Source organism: Daldinia childiae (assembly GCF_008694065.1).
Source record: "Daldinia childiae strain JS-1345 chromosome Unknown Scaffold1, whole genome shotgun sequence".
Classification (NCBI taxonomy): Eukaryota; Fungi; Ascomycota; class Sordariomycetes; order Xylariales; family Hypoxylaceae; genus Daldinia; species Daldinia childiae.
In genome coordinates this window covers 1,034,106-1,056,451 of record NW_022984642.1, presented here as the reverse complement: position 1 = coordinate 1,056,451, position 22,346 = coordinate 1,034,106, and the positions used below count along the sequence as shown (strand labels likewise).

The 22,346-nt window shown below is 46.8% G+C and overlaps 7 protein-coding genes across 7 annotated transcripts; 3 read left to right on the top strand and 4 right to left on the bottom strand.

Annotated features, from left to right (window-relative positions):
* Positions 1-563: 563 nt before the first annotated feature.
* Positions 564-1,742, bottom strand: GL218_00260 (putative origin recognition complex subunit 6 protein; the record flags this gene model as incomplete). The annotated part of the gene is made up of 1 exon (XM_033576672.1): positions 564-1,742. The coding sequence occupies one exon, from the start codon at positions 1,740-1,742 to the stop codon at positions 564-566; it is 1,179 nt and encodes a 392-aa protein (XP_033442116.1).
* Positions 1,743-2,274: 532 nt separating this feature from the next.
* Positions 2,275-2,939, top strand: GL218_00259 (uncharacterized protein; the record flags this gene model as incomplete). Its single annotated transcript, XM_033576671.1, has 2 exons — positions 2,275-2,398; positions 2,455-2,939. The coding sequence occupies 2 exons, from the start codon at positions 2,275-2,277 to the stop codon at positions 2,937-2,939; spliced, it is 609 nt and encodes a 202-aa protein (XP_033441421.1).
* Positions 2,940-3,097: 158 nt separating this feature from the next.
* On the bottom strand, positions 3,098-4,312 carry GL218_00258 (tRNA wybutosine-synthesizing protein 2; the record flags this gene model as incomplete). The annotated part of the gene is made up of 1 exon (XM_033576670.1): positions 3,098-4,312. The coding sequence occupies one exon, from the start codon at positions 4,310-4,312 to the stop codon at positions 3,098-3,100; it is 1,215 nt and encodes a 404-aa protein (XP_033441422.1).
* A 2,013-nt stretch (positions 4,313-6,325) lies between these two features.
* Positions 6,326-10,122, top strand: GL218_00257 (putative RNA-dependent RNA polymerase 2; the record flags this gene model as incomplete). The annotated part of the gene is made up of 4 exons (XM_033576669.1): positions 6,326-8,868; positions 8,957-9,139; positions 9,223-9,540; positions 9,609-10,122. The coding sequence occupies 4 exons, from the start codon at positions 6,326-6,328 to the stop codon at positions 10,120-10,122; spliced, it is 3,558 nt and encodes a 1,185-aa protein (XP_033441597.1).
* Positions 10,123-10,939: 817 nt separating this feature from the next.
* Positions 10,940-12,817, bottom strand: GL218_00256 (uncharacterized protein; the record flags this gene model as incomplete). The annotated part of the gene is made up of 1 exon (XM_033576668.1): positions 10,940-12,817. The coding sequence occupies one exon, from the start codon at positions 12,815-12,817 to the stop codon at positions 10,940-10,942; it is 1,878 nt and encodes a 625-aa protein (XP_033441987.1).
* A 4,109-nt stretch (positions 12,818-16,926) lies between these two features.
* GL218_00255 (3-oxoadipate enol-lactonase 2) lies at positions 16,927-18,540 on the bottom strand (the record flags this gene model as incomplete). Its single annotated transcript, XM_033576667.1, has 1 exon — positions 16,927-18,540. One exon carries the CDS (start codon positions 18,538-18,540, stop codon positions 16,927-16,929), a length of 1,614 nt encoding a protein of 537 aa, XP_033441596.1.
* Positions 18,541-19,856: 1,316 nt separating this feature from the next.
* GL218_00254 (putative transporter C3H1.06c) lies at positions 19,857-21,648 on the top strand (the record flags this gene model as incomplete). The annotated part of the gene is made up of 3 exons (XM_033576666.1): positions 19,857-20,140; positions 20,203-20,369; positions 20,426-21,648. 3 exons carry the CDS (start codon positions 19,857-19,859, stop codon positions 21,646-21,648), a joined length of 1,674 nt encoding a protein of 557 aa, XP_033441424.1.
* Positions 21,649-22,346: the final 698 nt, after the last annotated feature.

Genomic DNA, 22,346 nt, shown 5'->3' with positions numbered 1-22,346 from the left:
ATTCATACTTGCGGTCACTCGTGATAGGAGGTCGACTATCCGCTAAAATATAAAGCTGTCGATTACCCAAGATTGCGGATCTTGCTCCCCTATTCACCTGCATGAGGCGTCGAACTGTGGAGTTATATTGAAGTGGCCCGACATGTAGTGACACGTACGACGAGAAGCAGGTGTAATTATAAGGACACTCTTGGAAGAGCGTATTGTTCCCACACAAGTAGTCGTAGCTCCCTCGGCAGTTGAGCGAAAAGTGGAAAGTCTAGGGACCTAAACATAGCCACTGTGTTAAGGTAGGCGAGGGAGGTAGGTGGTATTAATAATAAAAGGATTCGGGGAAAAAATCCAGGTGTTGGCTCAGAAATACAATCTATAGAAAATAAGATGTCGATTAGAATCCCTAAGGCTACCGATAGGGGCATAGCAATAGACAAAAGACGGCTGTCCTAATTATCCGGGAAAATAGTCTAGAAGGGGACGTAAGTTTGAAAATTCCTATTACCTTAGGGACTTACTTGGCTCTTAACTCTACCCAGTACTTCTGGCATTCCTTGGTTGCGTTGCCATTATGCGAAAGCATGAATATCCGTCTTGGATGTTTGAGAGTTTTCGAACTCTTCGATTCGGCACATCATTTCCTCTCTCCACGCGCGGTATTCCTCTCGCTTCTTATCGGTCATATCCCACTTGCTCTGAAGCATAGTATCGCCCCTCTGGATATGAAGCCTTTCGCTAAATTGTTCTTCGTCGCCATCCTCCATTTCCGCGTCTTCGTCATCAACACTGGTAGTTTTTGTTTTAACCATGTGTTTAATACCAGCGAACCACTCTTCTTCCTGCCAGCTACTCTCAACCACCTTGGCAACGGCACCGTCTACATCTCTTGACTTGATATCTATCCAGCCGATCCAGAGCTCGTCCTCATCCATTCCTGTCACATGAATGTTCTCCTGTGCTCGTCCCATAACATTAAGGATCGATTTTCTCATCCGCGCGTATTGTGGATCGTCTAAGTCTTTTCCCTGCTCTAGTACATATATTTGTGACGAAACAAGAAAGTACACGGCCGCGAGTAACGGTGTTAAGTGTTCATTAACCCATTCATCCTTAGTTCGCTTCCCATGTGGTGTGGCGATCGTCTGGATACCGGCGAGGACGACTCGTCCGATACGTTCTTCGTCCAGCTCTTTACACATAAACTGAATAGTGGGTCGAACCCAAGCCGGCAGTGCACTCATACTGCCTCCTGCTTTTCTCTTGGCAGGTAGCGGTGGCGGCTTACTTGTAGACTTCGATGGAGTGCTATCAACCTTGACTGCAGCGGGAGACCGAAACTTTGCTAACGATTCCTCCTTAGTAGGTGTACCTCGAGAAGGAATTCGTTGAGTGCTGCCTAATGTTCCCGACTCGCGTAGCTTTGAGCTCGGGGTCCGCACCCGTCCTAACCTTCCCCCAGCATTTGCAGGTAAAACATTGTCAAGATGGGCATATAGTCTCTTGTATATTCGAGGTGGCACGGGAGGTCTGGGTTGGATCGGTGGAAGGTCGAGAGTTATCTTCAGGCGTTCGCAAGCAATATGAGCACATGCATAGGTCCGAGCTACTTCTTCTTCGGCCTTAAGCGTACCAGCACTGTGACGGGACTGCGTAAGCAAGGAAGACGCGAGCTCCAGGAGAGGTTGAGGTAAGTCTTTGGAGTAGGTAGGTAGTAGAGAAAGGAGGGTTGGTTCTAAAGTGCGGCTCATATCGGAATCAGGTTTAGTATACTATGAATAGGAGGAATAGAAGAACAAGATGTTACAGCTTATATGTCTTGGCTCAGATACAGTCGGATCAAAAGTAGGGTGAATTCAGGAGCTTTTAAAGTTGAAGAATCCAAAAATGACGAAGGAAGCTTAAATGACTGGACGATCACTAAAACGAACCCCTGCTAACCCCGTACTTGCTCTGAACGCGACCCGGATAGGCTAATCTTAGCGGGTTCGGCCCCTGCAGAAAAATGCAGATAAACTGCAGGATCATAACTGGGGATCGATGATCTCACTTCCCTTATCTATCCATCTTAGGTAACTTATCTTGGAGCCAGATCCACGGATGGAACTTCCCCGGTTGCCCGGCTCTACTCTTTGCGTAACTCCCGTCGTGCATGTCCTGTTGTCCTTTTTGCTTCTCTTCCTCTCTTTTGACTCTTCGTACTTCCTTGTTCTCAAATCGCAGCCTTTTAGTCCCTTCAGTAATCAGTGTAATATTTGATAAATCTTAATAGATCATATCAGAATGCGCGCTACGATATTGGCTGTAGGTGGCCTCGCTAGCCAAGTCCTCGGACACGGCGATCACAGCGGATCGCAAAAGCCAATGATCGACGAGAATGCCAATTGGATAACCAAACACATGGCCGGTATGGTGTGCTCCTTAATCATGTGGCTATCCCCTCAAATCTAATAATGACTATAGAGGAGCACCATATCAGCGACTTCGACGCCTCATCCTTCTTCGTCCTACACGACTACGATGCCGACGGCCAGTGGGAAGCTGATGAAATCTTGCGCACTTACGGATTGATGGATGAATCGAATAAGGCCGTGCCACAATCACGCCGTGATGAAATTCAGCGCGAGCTACTACATCTACTGGACGCCAATGGAGATGGGCTCGTGACGCGCGACGAGTTTGTCGCTTTCATCAACTCCGGGAAGACTCTTCCAGACGTGGGAACAGGACCCGGACACCACGGCGACGATGAGTACGAGTACGAGATACACCACTGGGAGAAGTATCACGACGAGAACACTAAACTCGAGGACCTAACGCACCCCGAGGACATTGAGCACTTCAAGAAACACGAGATGCTAGAGGACGAAGAGGAAAGGCTCGAGAAGCTAAACAAGATGGCTATCGTAGAAGATAATATTCCGAGCAAGTTTAGAAGAAGCAACTAAAGAACTTGATTGATACTTGATACCCATTGGATTCTAAACTAAATACCTAATTAGCGAGAAGGAGGAGGCGTACTAGTAATTGCATTTTAGCGGGCAGCGTTAGGAAACATACACGATTTACGATTTGGCGCGTGTTGGAATGAGTTTATATAATATGCTCATATTATACTACTAGACCTTGTAATGTATAGATCGAATACGCAGTGCCAAACTCCCGGCGCGAATGTCTTGACAAGCTCCGTATGTTCTACGCGTGCGGTTCTGTCAGTATTACCGTTGTCGTCGGGTGCTAAACTCAAGAAATACTGTTCGATATCTCCTTTTCGTTTCTCAATATCTGCCACCCCTACATTCTCATGCAGATGAATCCACGTTTCATGTCCTTTATTGCGCCCTGCAATATCCCAGGCGTCTCCCCATGAGGCATCACTGGTAGGCAATAGGCCGCAGTTAACATGGGATATATCCAGTTCGCTTAGCTCTTTGATTCTCTGCGCAGCGTGCCTATTATCTTCAAGAAAGACTATGATCTGCTCGCCTCCGCTTACAAGCTCCTCCATCGGTAATGTGAGGTCATGTTCGTTTTTCACAACTCGTACCGACCAGCCATTTCCCTTGGCACCGCGGCGCAAGCCCTCCACGCTCCACGGATTCAGTTCCCAGCATAGAACCCGCATGCCTAGCTTCGCATACGAGAAGGTAAAGTACCCGATACCCGCGTATAGGTCGACTGCCCAGGTATTCTCTAGCGACTTTCTATCTTCCATGTGCCTATTGTCATGAAACTCGAGTAGCCGCGCTTTTTCCTTGATATTCCCTCGACTGAACATAGTCCACCGAGGCGCCCACGTCTGGAATACACCATTCTGCCTCGTTGAAACCCAGAATGCGTGCTCGAAATCCGGCGTTGTGTCCTCAGCAGAAGCGGGGTCAAAATCCCCATGCAGGATATGAAGGCCTGTTGGGCTACGCAATATGTTCTCCGGCGCAGAATTATCCCCCGCTGCATTTTCCCCTGGGCTGTGGCGGAGGGCTGCAGGAATCCCTTCGTTTACGGCTAGATGCGTGAGGCGCGTTCCTCCGGTCCTCTTAGAGATCTCTGCCAGGATCTGGACCCACAAGAGATCGACTTGCTCATCGGATAGGACCGGGAGCAACTGTTTCCACGTGGCTGTATGAAAAGAGCCTGCTGGAAGTAGCACCATTGGCTCGTACACCGTCCATCTTTTCGGGGTATGAGCAACGAGTTCATCAAAATCCCATTGCTGATGCTGAGCCAAAGCGCTGGCATGAGACCAAGTTTTAATTGCCGCCTCAATTGGATTTTGGGGTGGTGGTCTTTTGCGTTTGGGTTTGTTCTTTGGCGAATCCATGATCCCTTAACCCTAAACAGAGACTTTCGGATTAGAATCTAGAAAATGTAGAGTTTGTAGTTGAAGGAGTTGAAAGGGTAGATGATTGATGATGATTGATGATTGGCGGGGTTGATTTTAAAGATTTCCTATTCGGGAACAATGATTGGTTCACGTTCTACGTTTATGTCAAATGGTATACATCAACTCTTATTAAAGCAACTATAGATGTTATATCTACGATACCTTTTTTCTTTCAACGCAAGCGGCTTCCTAATACCATTTAACATTAAGATATTATTAATAGCAAATCAAAAATGAACTTGGAAATACCTGTAATACATCTATAGAACCTTAACCTTAACCCTGGAAGATTTTAACTGGGGTAAGGCAATCAATTGTAATCCCCTGTATTCAGTAGAGTACGTAAGGTTGAACGCAATTAAACACAATCAATTAATAACCTATCTAATAGCGTAGAAACAGTTTATCTTCTTTAGTTAATATTCTGAGGAATCTAGAACATTAGATTCTTATAACAAGTTGTGAGGGAAAAGGCTTGGGTACGAGGGAAGTCTAAATTGTACGAACAGAACAGATGTATTGAAGACTGCTGAAGCTATGCTTCCCGACTTTGCTCATTTAGTTCCTGCTATCCCATTTCTACATTACTGTTAGTATACACGTCCTAGTATAGTTCGCAAGCTAGGCTACAGAATATATTTATATCCTCAAGTGTCAGGTGACACTATACATTGTTCGTTTAAATTTGATTAGCTAAAGTCTCCTTGCTATTCGTGAGATAGTATATCTTGAGTCTTTTCATAGTCTCGATATGTGAATAATAGTGGTGTGTGTGTCTATGTCTTGCTGGCACTTGAGTCTTGAGGACTCTTTGCAGTGAGCTGAAATAAGGATGGCTGCTCATCCATATATTATCCAGTAGTGTCCCGGTTATCATCACGAGGAAGTTAGCCCGGACCTCAAAGATATCATGGTATAGCAGAGCAACACGATAGAATATTCAAGAATACTTTCTCCAATAAGATCGTGGAGGGGATGGGAAATGTAGTTCTTTTTTAGATAAATTAACGAATAGATAAAGGATTAAATTAAGTCAAACTAAATTTAGGTATATCTAATGCTTTCACTATACTCCTTTTACTGCTGTGTCTAACTAGGTACCTATTAACTAAACAAACGCATATGTTAAGTTATGTAAGCATATGTTAGGTTATGTAAGCATTTCTTTGGCCTCAATCAACATTTTTAGGCCTCAGAATTTAACTTAAAAGAAGCTCCGATCGGCCTCACATATGCATTAAGTTATCGTACCATTATAATATGTGCCTCAGATTATTTCAAGCTGCCCGCACTTTGTGTTACCCAAGGTACCTACACCTTACCTAAATTCATGGAAGCTACCCCCTCGTTCCTACATCGCAGAGAGCTGCTATTGGATTCTGCAGCTGCCCGCTACCAGCCGATCAATCCTGCCATACCACCTTTTACCACCTTTTGGACTCTGTTCGTTTTTCTAGGTAGGTAGTTATTACACTTCCCCCATCTTATTTCCTGACAAGGCTACCTACCTTAGGTATGCTTTATTAACATATCTACAGCTAGCTATCTAGCTATCTAGCTATCTACCTGTCTATCTACCTTTCTTGAAGTTTACCTAGTTTTCTCCATCCACACATTTTTCGAGTATACTTTACATCATTAATAAACTTAGCCATGGAGGTCTTCATGCAAGACCTCCCTCATGGCCTCAACGACCAGGGTCTCAAGACTCAACTGTCCCCTATCCTTAGTAAACTTCGTATTACGGATTGGACCTGTACAAAGGTCCGCGGGAAACATATCGGCACTGTTACATTTCTCGATAAAGAACATGGAAATAGATTCCTACAAGTTCACGGCGGCGCTCGTAGAGTTGGTCCACGGCGTTTTCAAGGAAACTTGAAGATCCTCGGCGACTGGGTTAGGTGTCAAATCAGTAACAAAGTCCCAGACAAATTTCTACTAAAGGCCATGATCAAGACATCCAACGACCTCAAACAACAGGAGGAAGAGGAGAAGTTATCTCCGAATGATAAAAAAATCATCTTCGATCTTCGCGGGTTTTCATGCGGCCATTACGAATATCTGAATAGCAGGCTCGCTTACAGCCCCGACATCACATGGAACGTCAAAGGATCAGCCAAATTTGCTAGGGATTCGCTTATAATCTCATACGAGTCTATCCGAGTTGAAATCCCATATCGTACCGTCGATGAGATAGTCGTCGCTAGCGTTCGTCAAATACCTACGTTGACCTTAACACTATGGGAAGCACCTCGACTATTTGAAGCGCATGCTTCGCCTCAAGATATCTCATCGCACATGAATAAATTGGCAATTTCTGGACCTACCCCAGGCCCAATCAAGGCTTCTAGGCTTCGGTTAAGCCACCTACCACACATTAGCGCCAATCATGCGGCAATCCTAGGGCAGAGCCTCGTGTATAGTATTCAGGTATCGCCTGTCGAATTTAACTCTAGGCTTCAGCGACTCAAGCAAAAGGAAAAGCTTAAGATTTCGTACTATGAATTCCCGGATGTCTTGTACGGCCGAACCTCTATGGCCGAGGGGAATGAGGCAATAAGAGCTCTACTCGATGAATACCAGGCTAATTCCACCATTCCCTTCGATATTCTTTTCCAGTTTGAAGCTCTTGCTCAAAACGGCTATCTTTTGCCACAGACGGTCGAGGTACTACTCAAGCGCCTTCGCCAGAAAACCCATGTCCCTTCCACCAATGGCTATTTAGGCGCTCAAGTTAATGGGAATTACCGAATGAACATAAGTAACAACGGAACTAATGGTGTTAATAATGCACCAACTCCTTCCCCATGTCCCATCTCCGCAGGTGCGGTCAAGAAGCTCTTTTCCCAAATACCATTCCCTAGCCCAAATGTGGAAGCAAACACATTTGATCCAGACGAGATTTGGTCATATCTGGAAGCCAATGAAAAGGAGATCCGTCGTGGCACCGTAAAGGAGCTGATATCGGAGAGGGCAAGTCAGAGTCTTGTGATGGTATACAAAGTGCAGGTTACCCCCACTCGAATCACCCTTCTTGGACCTGAACCAGAAGCGAAAAACCGAATACTACGGAAGTTTCCTGACCATATTAGCTACTTCGCCCGTGTTCAATTTTGCGATGAAGATGGCCAGGATCTATTTTTTAGTTCCAAGGTGTCGCTTGACTCGGTCTGGGCACGGTTCAAGAAGGTCCTCTTACAAGGGGTTCATATCGCTGGTCGCGATTACAGATTCTTAGGGTTTTCTCATTCCTCTCTTCGAGCACACAGTGTATGGTTAATGGCTCCCTTCACCGATCATGATGGTCACTCGCAGGACTATGCCCGTGTGATTTCGCTTCTCGGGAGATTCAATAATATCCACTCGCCGTCCAAATGTGCTGCTCGAATCGGCCAGGCTTTTTCCGAGACTCCATTCTCTATCGATCTTCAAAGTGTTGGAGCTCGTATCGAGCATATTGGTGATGTGACGTCTAAAGATGGAGAGAGAGTGTTCAGTGATGGGGTTGGGACATTGTCTAGATCATTGATGGAGGCTATTCATGTCTCCCTACCACAAAATAGAAACACGGCCACGTGCTTCCAGATTCGATGGGCAGGTGCTAAAGGAATGCTTTCCTTGGATGACACCCTCCAGGGAACAACTATGCGCATTAGACCGAGTATGATTAAATTCGAAAGCGAAGATAGCAAATACCTGGAGATATGTGATATGGGGAACAGGCCTATCCCCCTTGTTCTTAATCGTCAAATGATCAAGATCCTTGAGGATATGGGTGTCACAAGCGAATGGTTCCTCCAAGTTCAAAACCTCGAACTTGAGAGACTACGCATGATCACTTCCCAGATCCATAATACCGTCACATTCCTCAAGAGACAAAAGGTTGCAGAGCAAATCAACTTCTCAAAATTCATCCGCCGTCTCCATAAGCTGGGGATAGACTACAAAAAGGACAACTTCCTCTGTTCTGTTGTTGAGACAGTTGTCTTAAGAGAGGTCCGTCTTCTCAAGCATAAAGCCCGTATTCCAGTCGAGAAAGGTGTCACACTCTTCGGCGTTATGGATGAGTTTGGGTTTTTGGAGGAGGACGAAATCTACGTCACGTTTGAGCAAGAAAAGCTTTACAAAAAGGGTGGGATTAATATAGACCTTCATAACCGATTGGTATTGATAACAAGGTCCCCTGCTCTTCATCCGGGCGATATTCAACTACGGACAGTGGTCGTACCTCCGGATTATCATCCCCTCCGGTCGCTCTCGAACTGTGTTGTATTCAGCAAGAAAGGAAATAGAGATCTTCCTAGTCAGCTAAGCGGTGGAGATCTTGATGGCGATATCTACAACATCATTTGGGACGAGTTTGCTGTCGACCCATCGCTGCTGGAGTTTGCCCCAGCGGACTACCCCCGTGTTAATCCCCTGGACTTTGGTCGGGAGGTGACATGGGAGGATATGACGAATTTCTTTGTCGATTTCATGGCTACCGATCAGTGAGTTCAAATGAGTCCATATCTCTATCTCGAACGCAATATGACCTAATCCTTCCGCAATATATCTTCGCTAATATTATTATCATAGGTTAGGTGTAATCGCTACGAAACACTTGATTCTTGCCGATAGGAAGCCTGCAGGCTCGGTTGATGATGAATGTAAACTTCTTGCTGAGATGCATTCTACAGGCGTGGATTACAGCAAATCAGGTATTCCTATCGATATTAACAAGCTTAGAGGTCTGACAACAACAAAATACCGCCCAGAATTGTGAGTGCTTTTACTTCCTCTCCAGGAGATGAACCAATAACTTTACGCGATAATGTTCAAGTCATTAACTTAGTTTTATGCAGCATGGCACCTGCCCCTCCCGCGAACATCGTCGACAAGACAGAAATCGTGTTTGAAACAATGAAAGCCCTAGTACCCGAAGACGAAGATGACGATAGCGGTCCCGGGCATGTATATTACAACTCGGACAAGATTCTTGGCGCGCTATACAGAGCTATTGACGAGAAGCGGATCTGGAAAAACGACATTCATCAATATGTTAGCCGCGTTGGCCCTTCAGTATGGGAGCAGCTGCTTCAATATATCAACGGTAAATGCAACGAGCTAGGGTATGTCGACTGGGAGGCAGCCCTAGATGAAGCCCGCCGTATCCGTGATGCGTAAGCACCCATTGCAGTGAATGACATACTGCTTATGATCTTAAAAAATAACTAATCTTAATTCGTAGATACGATGATGCGGTTTGGACTGCAACCATGGAATATTCTGATAGTTTTACCAAAGGCCTTTCGGAGCTTGAGGTCTTTACGGGGTATATCTTTAATAAGACAGGTGCTCAGACTCGCCGGCAGCGAGACAGGTCGGTCCGCCTCAAAGACGATTATGATGCACTCGCACGATGGGTCGAAAGCATGATCCGCAAGAAAAAGGTAGACCCGCGAGACAGCGATGATGTCGATTATGATAGCGACAGTAATATAGATTCGACAGGCTACTACACTGATAGCCGGCACCACGACAGCACGCCGCTTGAACTGAGCATTGCCTGTCTCCACGTCGGTATCGCCAAGCCGAAGAGCTTTGGCAGAAACAAGGATGACTTCCAGACGTTCAAGGTAATCAGTGCACAGTGTGCACTGACCGAACTCGAACTTGCTCTCCAGCGGCAGGAATTTGCCACTGGAGCAGCGATTTTTGCGGCAGCGACTAAACGAGCTCCGCGAGTAGGGGTGGTTCCTTGATATTTAAGTATTTGCTAAGAAGGGTTGAGGTTGTGTAGTTAGGTATGTATGATATTTTAGGGTTGGATTAACACGGTACACTACGGAAGGTAAGGGGTTGGGCATAATGTTGGTTATTGATTTCATCCATACGTTTTTGAAAGGTTGGGTAAGAGTCAGACAGGTAGTTTGGATAGTCGGGTATGATATTATGAGTGTGAATGGGATATGCATATGATAATGATAATGAAACGAACTACGGATTAGGGTAGTATCGATACGTTTTAAATGATTATTCGCTTTATTTAATCTACTTGATAGATATAGTTCAAGCATAAGATGTTGTATGTGTTCAAGTACCTAACCTGAAGTATAAATGAAAATATAGTTAGAAATATTTTAGCTTCTACCATCTTTATTTTAATAACAGATAGTATCACAACAGCGAAAAGGGGTAACGGGATGTTCATTATAGAATCAAGGGACCCAACGTGTCCCAGCTTAATTAAGCCTGATCCGACTTGAACCGACTCGAATGGCTCATCAGTCTCTCTGTCCTATCCTATCTATCTCAGCTACCTCATGATGCGCGTCTCTGTGGAAGAGAGAGGGAGGAAGAGTGAGAAGTAACGTATATACAGCTTTAAATATGGTAGTAATAAGCAGCAACTCGTATGCGTGGCTAGCAAGCCATCCATCCAGGCCTATGCAACCCCCCCCCCAACCTCCTTCCCACCCATTTCCCATTTATCAAGTCATGCCTTGCCGCCCCCGTTCCTTGTTTAGTGTAGGTATTTTTCTTCTTCGTTCATCCGCTCTTATTTACTTGTTTATTTATTTACTTCTCTTTATCTTTCCCCTTGTCTCTATCTTTATCCCGGTCAGAGTTTTCCCGCTCCCTATTACCCCTATCTCGCTCGCGCTCGCGCTCTCTCTCCTTCTCGCCCCGGTCCCGGTCTCGGTCCCGGCCTGCTGGCGAGGGACTGCTGGCCCGCGTCGGCATGTAGAAGTCGTAGCGGTCGGGGAACAGGATGATGTTGGCCAGACGCACGACTTCGGCTTCGGCGTGCGTGCTGCTGCTTGTGCTGCTGCTTCTGCTGTCGCGGCTGCTGCTCCTGCTCGGCCCGTCGACGTCCATTTCTACGTCTACATTTCTCTTCTCCTTCGGCGCTGCATGCTTGTGGTTGCTGTTATTATTACTACTACTACCACCACCACTGCCTTTGGTGCTGTTGTTGCTACTGCTGCTGGCTAGGTTCCACGGCGCGAGGCCCATGGCTTGCAATCCCTCCTCGCCGCCTACTTCCCGGATGTCTTTCTCGCTGAGACGGCCCGTGTGCGGCGCCTCGCTGCCGAGACCCGTGCCGGTAGAGTCGAAGTCTGGACCTGGGTGACCGCGCAGGAAAGCCTTACGCTGGCGCGCGAGGAATAGGGCGTTGGTTTGAGTTAGGGGTGCTGCGGGCGTGTAGACTAGCATAGAGGTTGTTGTATCGTTAGCTCCAGGCTCGCTGGAGGAGGTCTGCGGCCGGCTGCTGGTACGGTAGTTGGTGTTAGAGAATTGGTATGCCTGGTCCGGATGCCAAATTATGTAGTCGCCAGCCTGTAGTGTAGGCGGCGTTACGAGACTCTTGTCTAGTTGCAAATGCGGGTGCCACGGTGCTGTCACACGCTGCGCATGACCCGGGACTGCACCGTGTATTATTGTCGACTGGTCCTTGTCGAGGACCCAGTTCGATGCATCCAGGTACGCATTCCATTCTTCTTCGCTGGCGCCTTGTTGAGGCGGTCCCTTCTTTGGTGAAAAGAAGGGTCGGAGAAGAAAATAGGCTGTTGATAGCTTTGGCGAAGGCAGCAATCGAATCATTCCTGGCTCGACTACTGTCAATGCGAGAATGCCTTGGAATAGACGCAGCATAGAACACGCGCCTGCACCGTTGTATAAATCAGACGTCGCGTTGATACGTCCCGCCGGGTCCCACGCATCGTAGGATTCCCAGTCGCCTTTGAAGACTGCATCATAAAGACCGCCACGTCCGTAGCCGTCCTGCTCCCAACGCTCCAGACTACCGTTGTCGATCTGCGCGATCTGTGCAGACGATGTCGCAGCCGCAGCGGCGATCAAGGTATCCTCATGCGTCGCAGCGAGAGCACCGTTTACAGTAAGGTGGCCGTTTGAGACCGACTCTATTCGGATTCGGTCCGCATACGTGATGGGGAACCTCGTCGCGACCCGGTCGTCGTTATTCGCGTTCCATAACGACATGGCGAACCGCTGTGCCTGCAAAACATTAGGATGCGCGCGCGAGCGTACCTGCGCAGGAGTCCAGAAGAAGTCGAAACAAGTAGGATCCTGTGCTGGCGGAGGTTTATACTCGTGCTTCGTCTCGAGATACTTTTTAGTCTCCTCGACCCAAGAGCTCGCATCTGCAGAGGGAACGACGCCTTTTATGACGCCGATACCGTGTCGCTTCAGCTGCTCTCCGAATGGCGCAACTTTGCTGGTATCATCCATATCGGTAAAGTCAATTGATGGGATTAAACCAGAGCCGTGCTCTTCGATATACTTAATCTCTTCGCGCAGAGCGGTTAGAAGTCGTCCCCATGATGCTTCTAGTGCAGACTCGTGGCCTGCGACGAGACGCTTTTTAAGACTGCCAAATCGTGAGGGTAGAGGTACTGGCTGCGTGCCATAAAATGATAATACTGGAGGCTCCATGCTCTTTGTAAAAGGCCTCTGCCTACTTTTTGAATTCCTGCCTTCTTTATGATCTCCGTTTCTTGTCCTTTTGATGCCAATTACCCCTATTTGTGGTGGAAATGATATTGTATTTATTCCTAGAGTTTTTGGTGGTATTGTTGAAGTTGTCGTCGAGATCGCTGTCGCTATCGACGTAGAAGAAGATGTTGGGTTAGGTTTAGTCGACGCCATTGTGACAGCAGGGCTACTTGGAGTTGTGGTGGCTGTTCCAGTTCCAACTCCAACTCCAACTCCAACTCCAGCACCCGTGGCGGTAGCGGTAGCGGTAGTGGTAGCGGCAGCCATTGCGGTCTCGAATTTCGAGGGGAGTGCAGCGGCTGTGCGCTGTACCACATCTACGTTGGACATGCTCAGCCTTTTCCCTCTTTTTTCTCTTTTACCTGGTGCGTGCCCCCGTGTCTTGTGATCCCTCTGTCCCTTCAATACGCTGTGACTCGGCCATTCAGATTCCGTTTTCTCTTCTTTTGCCTACCTGGGACTGCTGGGTACCGCGGGGTCGAGCAAGGACTAAATAGGTATGTGAATGGTAAAGGGCTTTATTAACCAGGTTGAAGAAACCCTTTCTGCCTACCCCCATGTCCATATCGGACTTGGCTGCCCCTCGCTCCCCTCCATCTTCAGGGGTCTTTTCCCATGCGGCAGCCCGGCCCGAACAGACATGGATACGGCGCACTCTTTTAGATTGACGAGCCGGCACGCAGCTCCGCGGTCCAGCTTAGGCCAGCCAATATGGTTCCAACATAGGCCTAGCCCCCCAGGTCTCCCCAGGCCCCCAGACTAGATTATTGGACCATTAGAGGGACTTTATTCTTTGACGGTCCGCCTCACTTGAAGCTAATGCTTAGTCGATCAGAGCTGACACTTGGATGAATCGAATCACGACCGACAATGCCCAGATTGATTATCCCTAGGGTCCCCCCTACAATAGCTACAATAGCTACAATAGGCCATAGGGTCTTAGAAACAAACCTGTGGCTAACATCAAACCGGGACAAAAAAGAAACAGAGAAATAAAACCTGGGGCCACATTTTTTTTGTCTCTTTTCTTCCAGACCACTCCGAGTCTCCGAAGTCACTACTATAACTTGTTAAGTCTATTCCGTCCACGACAGCCGTCTCATCCCTATCGTCAGCTTGTTATTGGTCGGGAATATCAAAACAAGGAAATTTCCCGTCGAATCTCATCCGGTTCATCTACTTTGCATGATCCCATCCAGTCCATCCAAGATGAGCTTTTACATACTGAGCTATGTCCCGAAGCGATCCATTAAGGAAAGAGAATCGCGACTTACCAAGACGGGATAGAATTCTTCCTCCTCCTCTTCTACATAGTATTTGCCTCTCTCCCTACTTTACCTACCCTACCCCTAGGTACATACCTTTAATTCATCCCCGAGAAATGTTTACCGCGAACTCGCAAGAGAGCTCTACCGGGACGCGGGCCACGTGCCGTTCGCCACTCTGCGCAAGAAATATCTTACCCCGAAACATCCCCTGTAAAAGACGGGACGTGTTTATACGTGGTCCTTGTAAGTCCTTGTAAGAGATCACACATAAATAAAAAGAGACCATTATTTCCCCGGGCGGGAGGCTCGACATGGGATTTTTTGAATTTTCGGTCCAGCCGCGTAGCCCAACGCTAAAGCAGCTTTGGATCCCGGTTTTTTGTAAGTGACCAAATCCGGTAATTATATCGTAGGAAACGCTACGGGTAGGCTAAGCGGCGGAAAGCAGGGCAACTCTGCCAGGGCTTCCGACCTGTTGGGTCGTGGGTAACGTTACGAAGTTCGCACCTCTCCGTATAGAGATCTTTTTTAGTGTTATAGCCCGAATACGCAGAGTTACCTGCAGTTATAGTAACGCCGAGAGATCTTGTCCGTAGTAGTATACAGCTAAGCACGAGGTGAGGCAACATTCTAGAAGTTCTCATAGAACATGGAATTGGTAAAAAAAAGGTTCATGCAGTCGTCACTTCTAGCTCCCCTTAAAATCTCCAAGTCATTCGATCACGGCGGCTTGGTAAGAATATCGCTGGCTTACAAACACTCTGTTGAGGGTTGATTGTAGTACACATGTACCCCTAATCCCTCTCGCCAAACGGCACGGATGTTTAACCATGAGACAACGAAAAGCCGACACCATGTCTATTGATTTACGTATTTGTAATGCTATCATGAGCATTGCGTATCTAAACGTATATACATTTCCAGCAGAATCATGTCAAGCACGCGGTTATGCCGATCTAAGACGCGAACCGTATGACTTACAAGGAGATAACCTATACTTAAATCCACCAGTCCAACTTGTAATATATCCATTTAAACTCAAAGCAACACTACTATCAACTCCGCATGATCGTAATTAGTTTCACCCATCCCACGGGAAGTCTGACGCACTGCAGCCCGAGCGAACTACTTCCAGATGCTGCATGTGTATCAATGACAGGGTGTGTGCCACTCCCAAGCGGCTGCAAATCTGCAGTCTATAGTACCAGACCGGGAGCCTGGATATCCCACAAGAAGCCGCAAGTGTAGTATGGATAAGAAGAGAAGGTGAGAGGAGACTTGAGATGGCGTTATTCGGGATGAATGGCGTGGGGGTTTCGATCAGCTCACCAGGCATCAATTTCGACACGGGCTCGTTCATATAGAACGCAACCCTAACGGCTGCCGGGACGAGTTGCATAGATCCTTTAATATTCAATCGCTTTTCCGACTGGAGACTCCGCCTTGCTTGCGTCATCGCGAAGCTATCCGCATGCGGCAACGCCCCCAACTGACCTCCTTCCGTCGTGCCGGCGGCAGTGAGCAATCCTCGCCAAAGTGGGGGTCAGGTCCCCGGGGATCTTGATATATTTTCGGAACACCTTTCCTACCTCTTTCACGTGCTCGCCATCATCTCTCTTCAATCTGCCCATTTCTACTCGCAAGAAGCTAGTCGAAATTGTTGATGATTCACGGCTGAATAATGCTCTTCGTGAAGCTATCGTGGATCTGTATACCTAAGAATAATTCCACCAATGTAAGTTCTTAACGGGATATCCACATAAAAGCGGCCAGGCATCAAACCTGTCGCTTATAATTTCCAGCTGAGCCTATACTACCTTGCTATCCTAAGCATCGGTAGGCTAATGAGGAATATAGCTCTACAGATATCCACATGTTGCCTACTTCTAACAAAATCCTGGATGGTAATCCTACTAGACTCGTCTACAGAGTCTCAAGCTGTAACAATTCAAACGACGTCACATTACACTTCAGGGTAGATGGTCGAGATCGTTCTGTGATAAGGCATACCAAGTGACATCTAAGTAGTGTCCTACAATACTCGGCCCATATTACCATAGCATAGCTGCAGAAGAGAGTAATGGATACTGTAAGAAAATGGGATGATATGCAGATATTAAACCTTGCTATAGTCTTGAGCTATAATATTCTATATCCTGCAAGATATACGCGCCCGGTTTCATAGCTATAACTACTAACTAAGCGAATACTGTAGAATATTCTATTCGTGGAATTACGTGAACAATTTTTTCAAGTAGCTTCCTCTACATCTTATACGTGATATTTCTATCGTTCTCGGTTATCTACCCTATTAAATATTCTATTTTCACACATTTACAATTAGAAGATATAAACTTTGGTATTATGACATTATCTCAAGGATGCGTCAAATATCAGCCAGTAGAATGTTGTACAGATATCTAGAAGCCAGCACTGGTCTAGAGGTACAAGCAAGAGAACCTACTACAGAAAAAGACGTATTCTATTCCAAGATAGCTCTTAGGAGCTACTATTTTTACACCATCTTTCGTGGCACCAATTAGTCACTTAGATACTGACGTCTCTTTTTTGTAGGTACCTACGGTCAGCTCATCCCATGATAAGGTATATCTTTCGATATCATAGGTCCATTGAATCTATTTAGATTAAGAGCTATTCATAGCTGCTGCAACAGCTGACAGCCCACTGGAAAGACCTGGAGCTATACTCTCAAGTCAGAAATCTAGCTTGGCGTTGTGTTACAAACCAATTACCAAAAGACCTATAGAGTAGTCTAGATCTTCACAAGAACCCCTCCACGGCTGTCCAAAAAGCTTCTGGATTCTCGCACATGGGAAGATGGCCCGCCCCTGGTACGACGGCTAGCTCAGCGCCATTATTTCCGAGAAGGCCTTTGAAGCCGTCCATGGCTTTGACTAGTGCCCCCTTTCCGTCGCCCTCGCCAACGACCAGCAGTGCCGGGACCTGGCACTCTTTCATCTGGGCTTTCATATCATAGTCCCAGAGCGCCTGACACCCGTACCTGAAGCCCTCGAGATTGTTCTCAGCAACCATATCCTCTACCCAACGCACGATTTCTTGCTTCTCCATCGTAGCGGGGTGGAACCAGCGCTCAACGGTCTGCTTAGCTAGCTTTTGGATACCAGGAGCGCCGTCCTCGAGAGGCGTCTCAGCGATAGCGGTACGCTGCTTCCACGCTTCCGTGTTTGCAGGGCTGGACGCTACGTTGAAATCACACGCAATGAACCGCCCTAACTTATCGGGATACTTGAGCGCGAACCGCAAAGTCGTAGCTCCACCCATAGACACCCCGATCAACGTGTCCAGCTTGGGGATACGCAGCGCAGTTAGGACACTGCTTAGATCATCTGCTAGCGTGTCTAAGGTTGCAGGAACAGGGGGAGAAGGTATGTCATGCCGGCCGCGGAAGTCATAGCGCAGAATGCGGTACTGTGGCCTCTGCGCTTTCAGGATCTTAACGAAGGGGCTCCACATGCCAAGTGAGGTAAGTAGCGAGTTGCAGAAAGCGATAACTGGCGCCTTGGGGTCCGGGTTGCCTTCGAGCTTGTAAGGGATCTTGAGCCCATCGGGAGTCGTCACGTACGAGAATATTGTTGAAGTGGCAGCCGAAGTGATAGTCTTACGGTCTGGGGATGTGAAGTTGGGTGTCGAGGGGTCGAGACGCGACAAATTGTATAAATCGCGCGATGCCGGCCCGAAGACGTAGAAGAGCTCATACAGCCGTTGCGAGTTAACTGTTGCATACTTTTCTTGAATATCATTCCACCCAAGAGGGGATGATGTAAGCAGATGAGTTGCTGTTGCGAGCTCCACTTTGGAAAACTCATGTAGCGCAATGAAGGAGATTGGCGAGCCAGACTCCAAGCTGGATGTTCTAAGGACCCGCGATCGTAGCCAGCCAGCTAACTTTGATATCGAAGATACGTGCTCCTTGAGCCACATGCTGGTTTCTCTCTCAGCATCTGCCGTGTCGCTAAGCTTGAACTCCAATGAGAGCAGTAGTATGCCCTCGGCCTCGTCATCTGTTAACTGCTCGATTGGGATGAAGAGCGGAGACTGCGTTGCAGAGATGAGATCCCAGAAGTACCTCTTCACATCTACCTGGCCAATAGTTTCAGCTTCTCTAGGCGATCTGTTTGCGCGTAAAGAAGTGTAAGTATCCGTCTCCAAGAGCGGCATAGACACGACGTCGTAGACAGCTAGAAACTCAGGCTCCTTTCCGTCTACCGCCCGATAACGGAGGCCGTTCGAGAAGATCTGGGGTAGTCTGAGCCTCGTCGGGCCATGTTCATTGTTGTACCATTCATGAAACTGGTGTATCGGCAGCCCTGGCTTGGGCTGCATGGTAACGTAGAGCATTCCAGGATTGGCCATGGCGTCTAATAGGGGATGTTGTTTGTTAGTTCGCGTATGCAATAATAGAAACAATATCACCTTAAGACCCCCATAATGGAATTATTCATACTTACAACGTAGCTTATGCGGTAATCAGAGACTTATGTATTTCGGTACCTTTCGCACTTATGGTCTACCTGAATTTAAATCCCGAGTCTAAATTCTTCAACTTTTCTTCAATCACAATCTCAGTTCATGACTACAATTAATGAATTAGGAATAACCGGTCGTTAAGACAAGCGACGAAACATTCTCGAAGTGTGCCAAGTATTCATGCATACATAGCGACAGGACACCACATCGGCAGAGCCTCAGAAGGCGAACCTAAAATATACGGCAATGCCGTCGGCAAATATCGCCGGCTAAATGGAGAGGAGATCATCTGTATGGAACATCGTGACCCCGAATCTAGCGTATACACCTATATTCAAACATATATTCGAGCATTCGAAACATGCAAATTTTTACTTGGCATCTCCACGAAATGACTTGAAGCTTCGAATATAATTCTAAGGTTGTCACAGAACGGTAAGCTTTTATAAATCCTGAGAACAAAGTCTCTCATCGGTAGTTCGTTTTGGCTGCCATGAGCATAGTTCGAGTTATTCTTGTCGAGTGCCGTTTATTCATACAGAGTAACGGATGTGGCAAACGTGTAGAGCGAGTATCATCCTATGCCTGCGCATAAACTACTTGTCTAATTCGTTTACCTCTTATGTAATATCCAAATGACATATCGTGATGCGGTAAAGTCTTAAGTGCACATAACTCTATAGAAAAAAAAACAGTTCTCTATAGCAAAGACGGGGGTCATATGAGAGGGATTGGGTATATTCAAGATAATAAGTATGCTCCGAAGGTAAGATATACATACCTAGGTAATCTTTAAATTTACGAGCGGGAGGATTGTCGCGTTTCCCGGTATGAATTCGATATTACCAACCCCTAACTGATAGAAACCTTCCGACTTCGAAGATTATCGAGATAATAGTTACTGGCTGACTACCTTAATACGACTGACCAGCCTGTCCGGGGTGCGGTGATCCGACTTAAAACCTTCCGATACGGCCGGCCATCATTTACAAAACCTTCCGAACGGAAGCGATTTGGCCCCTTAATAGCCTCATCCGCTCCGATGAGTATCGAAAACTTCCGATTCAGAAGCGCTGAACATTTTCATTCACTGAATAAACTTCCGTATCCCTTCCTTTAAAAGAAATCATGGCATCTATCAACTATAGTCGCAGAGATGGATACTACCGACAGCGGGACGATTGGAAGTCCCCTAAATCAGAATGCAAACCAACCCGGCCAGATCAGTCGACTCAAATCGCGAAACATCTTCTCCAAATATCTTAAATAACGACGCTGGTATGCGGCATCTTGACAGCTCTGACGCCCTTGACGAGAAGCCTAAAAGAGGCTTTCGGTTTTGGGCCATTATTATCGCGCTCTGTACGGTCTCTTTGCTCTCTGCCGCCGAGAATACTGTTGTCGTCACCGCCCTACCTACGATTGTCGAGAAGCTTAATGTCGGCCAGGACTACGTGTGGATTAGCAATGTCTTCTTCCTAACTAGGTAAGAAGATCTCAGAATGAATGAATTTGACGTTAAGTAGCTAATCGGAGTAACGGGACAAGCGCGGCTATCCAGCCTTTATGCGGGCAATTATCCAACCTCTTTGGGCGACGTCACTTAGCTCTGTCTATTGTCGCCATCTATATCATAGGCAGCGGGATATGCGGTGGAGCAAAAAACTCGGCTATGTTAATCGCCGGAAGAGCGATCCAGGGCATGGGCTCAGGCGGTACGTTTGAACTGATTCTTTTAACTATACGTGTGAATCTAACTGGTACCAATTAGGTATTAACATGATCATCGATGTCATTGTATCGGATCTCGTCCCATTAAGGCAGCGCGGCAATTTCATCGCAATAATCATAGCCATATACGGCATTGGGACGACTCTAGGTCCATTCCTGGGTGGTGTTATCGTCGAAAACACATCGTGGAGATGGGTGTTTTATATAAACTTGCCTATTGGCGGTTTAGCATTCATACTCTTATTTTTATTTCTCCGCGTTAAATGGGATAGATCTACCACAGCTTACGAGAAAATTCGGCAAATTGACTATATCGGCAATGGCATTTTAATTTCATCCACAGTGTCTATTCTAATCGCTCTGACCTGGGCGGATGTGTTATATCCTTGGAAGTCATGGCATATCCTGGTACCCCTGATGATTGGGGTTGGCGGCCTTGTGTTATTCGTCGTCTTTGAAGCCTTGCCCTTTGTAGCAGAGCCAGTCATGCCCCTTCGTTTATTTAGCAATCGTACTGCTGTCATCGTATATGTTATCTCCTTTTTGAACTCGGCTGAGAATTACTGGCAGTTCTTTTTCATTCCGCTCTACTTTCAAGGCGTTCGGTTATCCTCGCCCTCGCAGTCCGGCGTGGAATTGCTAGTATATAGTCTCGTGGGGATACCGGGGGCAGCTGTCGCACTATTGATGCTGTCTAGATGGGGTAGATACAAGATCATTCACATTATCGGCTCTGCCATGTTCACCCTTGGGGTAGGCCTCCTTAGTATCATGGACCAAAACACCAGCACGGCGGCTTGGATCTGGATCAACATAGTAACAGCACTGGGCACTAGCATGCTCACGAATACATTACTCCCTGCTTTTCAAGCCTCGCTCAGAGAAACAGACCAGGCGGCTGCTACGGCAAGCTGGAATTTTATCCGAAGTTTCGGCAATGTATGGGGCGTGGCAATCGCGGCGGCTATCTTCAACAGCTTTACCGCATCGTACGCGCCAATGGTCGAGGACCCCAGAGCCAGGGCGTTGTTGATGTCGGGGAATTCGTATGCAAGCGCGACAAAGGCATTCGTGGAATCGTTCGAGGAACCTGTAAGGCAACAAATCAGGACCGTATTCACGCTGTCCCTTCAGAGGGTGTTCCTGATTGGAGTACCACTCTCCGGGTTTGTCTTTCTCTCAGTTCTCTTTGAAAAAGAAATCAAGTTGAGAACAGAGTTAAAGACTGAATTTGGTCTCGAAGGACGAGATACCACTGAATAATAGTCAACTTGAGTAGAATACTGAGATAGTTGATTTTATGATTTGATAATTTTCGATATCCCTCGTTTTTAGATATCCAGGTGCACCTAACGTCGCAGCTAATACTACCTCAGGTACATAATCATACCTAAATCTTAGGGCTAATAAGGGTTCTGTATATCTCCGTGATGCTATTCGTACCGGCTACCTATTAGAATAGAAAGGAGATGTCCGTGCGAGGTGATAGCTCGGCGGTCTTTTAACAGGAATGGGATTCGAATTGTACAGTCCGCGGTGATGGGATTAGATTATGTAATAAATAACATTCTCATTTGATTTGATTTCCGATTGAATTATAGCCAAGCCGTGATTGTAACTCCATCATTAAGCATTCGATCGAATCTATCCTCAATTTACAAGACCCTGTAGATATCATGAGATGGCAACAACTCCTCATCCTAGATCAAGTCTACGGCGTACTGCTTGTGACCGGTATATCCCTATGATTTCTGAAATACAACTATGTCTCATATAAACTCATATTTATTCAATCTGATTTTAATCTAATAGGTGCCGGCATTCGAAGTTGAGGTGTTTGCGCGATGAGAATCAGGAGAAATGCACACGTTGCTTACGGCTTGATTTATGCTGTTCAGTCGCCCCGGCCAAACCACCAGGACGCCCGCGAAAAGTGGTCTCATCACAGACCACAATAAGCG